This window comes from Nicrophorus vespilloides, unplaced genomic scaffold, assembly GCF_001412225.1.
Source record: "Nicrophorus vespilloides isolate i.1.1-1 unplaced genomic scaffold, Nicve_v1.0, whole genome shotgun sequence".
In the NCBI taxonomy this organism is placed as follows: domain Eukaryota; kingdom Metazoa; phylum Arthropoda; class Insecta; order Coleoptera; family Silphidae; genus Nicrophorus; species Nicrophorus vespilloides.
The window spans coordinates 2,016-5,365 of NW_017097046.1; the positions used below are offsets into that span (position 1 = coordinate 2,016).

The following is a 3,350-nucleotide window of genomic DNA, read 5'->3' on the forward strand; positions in this document are numbered from 1 at the left end:
CGTGCATTATATTAATGTAAAGTTAATTTAATTATCAAAATTTCTGCAATAAATCAACGTTTCATATGTAAGATATATTTTTAAAGTTTAATACTTTTCGAATTCCGAAGAAGAAGAAGCTCTTAACTACAATTTAACGATGAGTAGAAAAGGTGTTCTGTGAAAATTTCAGAATTTCAGGAAACTTCTGGGAACAACAGGGTTTCTCAGAATTTTCAAAGTGTTTTCGAACTTTTTACATATTTTTAGGTTATTTCATTTGTTTTTGTTCTTACCAATTGTTGTATTATTATTGAATGTTATTAATAATTGTTAATTTAGCTTGCAATATATTAATTTTAAAATAATACTCGCATTTGTGCTAAACCGAAAAACTAACAGTTTTACAATTTTTTTTGTTGTTATTTATTTATGTTGTGTTTTTTTTTAATTCTGAAATATTTTAAACATGTAGATTATGAAAGTAATGTGTATAGTGTTTGTGAATAATTAAGTGTAGAGAAGAAGATAATATTGTTGCTACCGAAGAATTTTTGTTTATATTCACCTTTCCCATTTACATGACACCGGTGAAATTCTTTAGAATTTGCAAGTTTTATTGGTCAGGTAAAAATTGTTACTTCTTCTTCTGCGAAAACAGTGCTACAAAATCAGGAGTAGGTGGCGCTCATATTATCAGATTCCTAATCGCAGTGCATCCAAAGATCGGGATGAGTTCGGACATACAGCAGTACAGCCCCGACGATGGCAACTCTAAGGAGAAACGGGAAAGTCACAATGAAGTCGAAAGACGTCGTAGAAACAAAATGGCTGTCTTCATAAACGAACTGTCAGACTTCGTGAAGAATAAGAAAGTGATGATAAGAAGGCCGGAAAGAGTGAACGTGTTGCAGTGCGCTTCAGACCTTATGCGTGAGTACTCGCAGAAGGACTTCAAAGACTTCTTCCTTACAAAGAAGGAATTCAATTCCGTCGTGTTTGATGTGACCAAAGGATTTGTGCTTGCCATCGACTGTACCACAGGGATAATCTTCAGATATACGCGGAGTGATCAAACGTTGATGCAGAACGAAGCTTGGATTGGTACAAATATATTCAATCTTGTTCATACCGAGGACCACGAAGTTCTTAGAGAGCAGTTACTTCCAGATTCCAAGAACCAATTCTTGGATTTGAAAACAGGGACTGTGAGGAGGGAGGACAGCGTACCGCAGTACAGAGACGCGATCCGTACCAAACGGAACTTCAAGTGTCGCATAAAATCTCCTAATTTCGGATATTCCATCGTCCACTGCAATGGATACATTATAAACAACAACACCAAGAAGCAGTCAATTAATAGTCAGTTAATAGTTTTCGGAAAAATGATATCTGCTGAAACCAACGAGAGGGATCATTCCATTCAAGATTCATTTGAAACAGTCCTCAATCTAAATGGAGGCATTACGAATGCAAGCGGAAATTTGCTGAACAACCTGGGATATAATACGGACCGAATAATTGGACTTAACTTTTTGCAGTTCGTCCATCCTTCCGACAAGCAAAAGTTCTTGAATTATTTTGAGAAACTTATACAAAACAAAGGTAAAGAATTTTCGACCTCTTATCGTGTGCTAGGTGTCAGCGGGCAATACGCGACGGTTCACTGCGATGGAGAGTCCTACATTAATCCCTTCACCGATGAAATCAGGTTCATCGTGTGTAAAAATTTCAGGGTCGTAGATCCATCCGCAACAGTTCAAAAACCAGCGGATAAAGTTTTTGAAAATTCTGTGATTCCAAACGTGCAAATGCATTCACTGGGAGCTCCAGTTTTCAACGTGATTAATAATAGTAATAATCAATTGACTTTGGGTACACAAATGAATACTCCAAATTATAATGTTGAACAGCAATACAATTCAAGCAGAAATTATAAGTACCAACAAAACGCGATGTTACAAAAACAATACTTCGATAAGCTGCAACAGCAACAACATCAAAACCTGCAGCAACAACAACAACAACAACAGCAGCAGCAACATCAGAAAATGCAACAACAGCTGCAACAACAACAACAGAAGTTGCATCAGCTGCAGCAACAAAAAGATCAGCAGAAACAACAACAGAAATTGCAACAGCTGCAGCAACAACAAGAACAGCAGCAACAACAACAGAGGTTGCAACAGCTGCAGCAACAACAAAAACAGCAGCAACAACAACAGAGGTTGCAACAGCTGCAGCAACAACAAGAACAGCAGCACCAACAACAGCTGCAGCAACAACAACAAGAGCAGCAACAACAACACAAGCTGCGACAACAGATGCAACAATATAAACAACAACAACAGCAACATCAACGACTGCAGCAACAACAACAACAGCTACAGCAAAAACAGCTGCAGCAACAACGACAGAACTTTCAACAACAGCAGCTGCAGCAAGAGCAGCAAATGTCAAATCCCAATCAGTTTGCAAGTCCCATTCAAATGGGCTACAATTATCAAATGCCGAAAGTACAAATGACGCAATCTCCAATTGAACACAACGTACAAAATGATGTTCATGACATCCATAACATTCAAGGACAATACTCTTTAGATAGTTATGCAAACACTGAAAACATTAATCAACAAGTACAGTACAGAGAGAACACAGCCCCAGCATGTACTACTGAAGAATTAGCATATGCATCTCTGGATGATCTCGCGGCCACAATTGATGATACTTGTAATATTCCCATCGCTGATTTCCTTGATAAATACCTGCCAAATGATTCATTAGATGATATGAAAGACCTATACCATTTGTATAAATAGAAACTGACAAAACAAAAGGTATTACCTCAACAAAGAATAAACCTTGTAAATACTTTTTTAGGAACACTGCGCGTAGAATCCTCTTAAATTATTAATTATTGTGTAAATATATGTATATTTTTTATGTTTGTAATATACGAGTAAGAAATTTCAATCAAATTGATAACAATTGCAAAAACAATAAAGATATTTAAATAAATTCGACATTTGATTTATTGTATACATGTGAACAGGACTGGAGCCAGCGCGAGCCGGTTGTTAAAAATATTTAAACTCGGCAAGCCTCTTGTTAAATTACCCGTAAAACCAAAAAATAAGTACATTAATTATACGACATTAAATATTTATTTAAGCGAGTCGAAACTTTTCGCCCTCGAAATTGGGATTAATTAATTTATCCTCAAGATGTTCTTTGATTGATTTATGGCTAATTAATCACCGTTTTTTTCTATTTTTTAAGCAAATCACAAAATTGCTGTTCAAATAGTGTCAATTATATATTTTCAGGAAATTTCATAGTTTAAATAAATTTTACATTAAGTCTCTTAATTG

At 35.7% G+C, this 3,350-nt stretch overlaps 2 protein-coding genes across 2 annotated transcripts; both read left to right on the forward strand.

Annotated features, from left to right (window-relative positions):
• Positions 1-560: 560 nt before the first annotated feature.
• On the forward strand, positions 561-1,918 carry LOC108558760 (aryl hydrocarbon receptor nuclear translocator homolog). The gene is made up of 2 exons (XM_017915775.1): positions 561-1,833; positions 1,893-1,918. Exons 1-2 carry the CDS (start codon positions 561-563, stop codon positions 1,916-1,918), a joined length of 1,299 nt encoding a protein of 432 aa, XP_017771264.1.
• A 112-nt stretch (positions 1,919-2,030) lies between these two features.
• On the forward strand, positions 2,031-2,798 carry LOC108558761 (UPF0746 protein DDB_G0281095-like). Its single transcript, XM_017915776.1, has one exon. It carries the CDS (start codon positions 2,031-2,033, stop codon positions 2,796-2,798), a length of 768 nt encoding a protein of 255 aa, XP_017771265.1.
• The last annotated feature ends 552 nt before the right edge of the window (positions 2,799-3,350 follow it).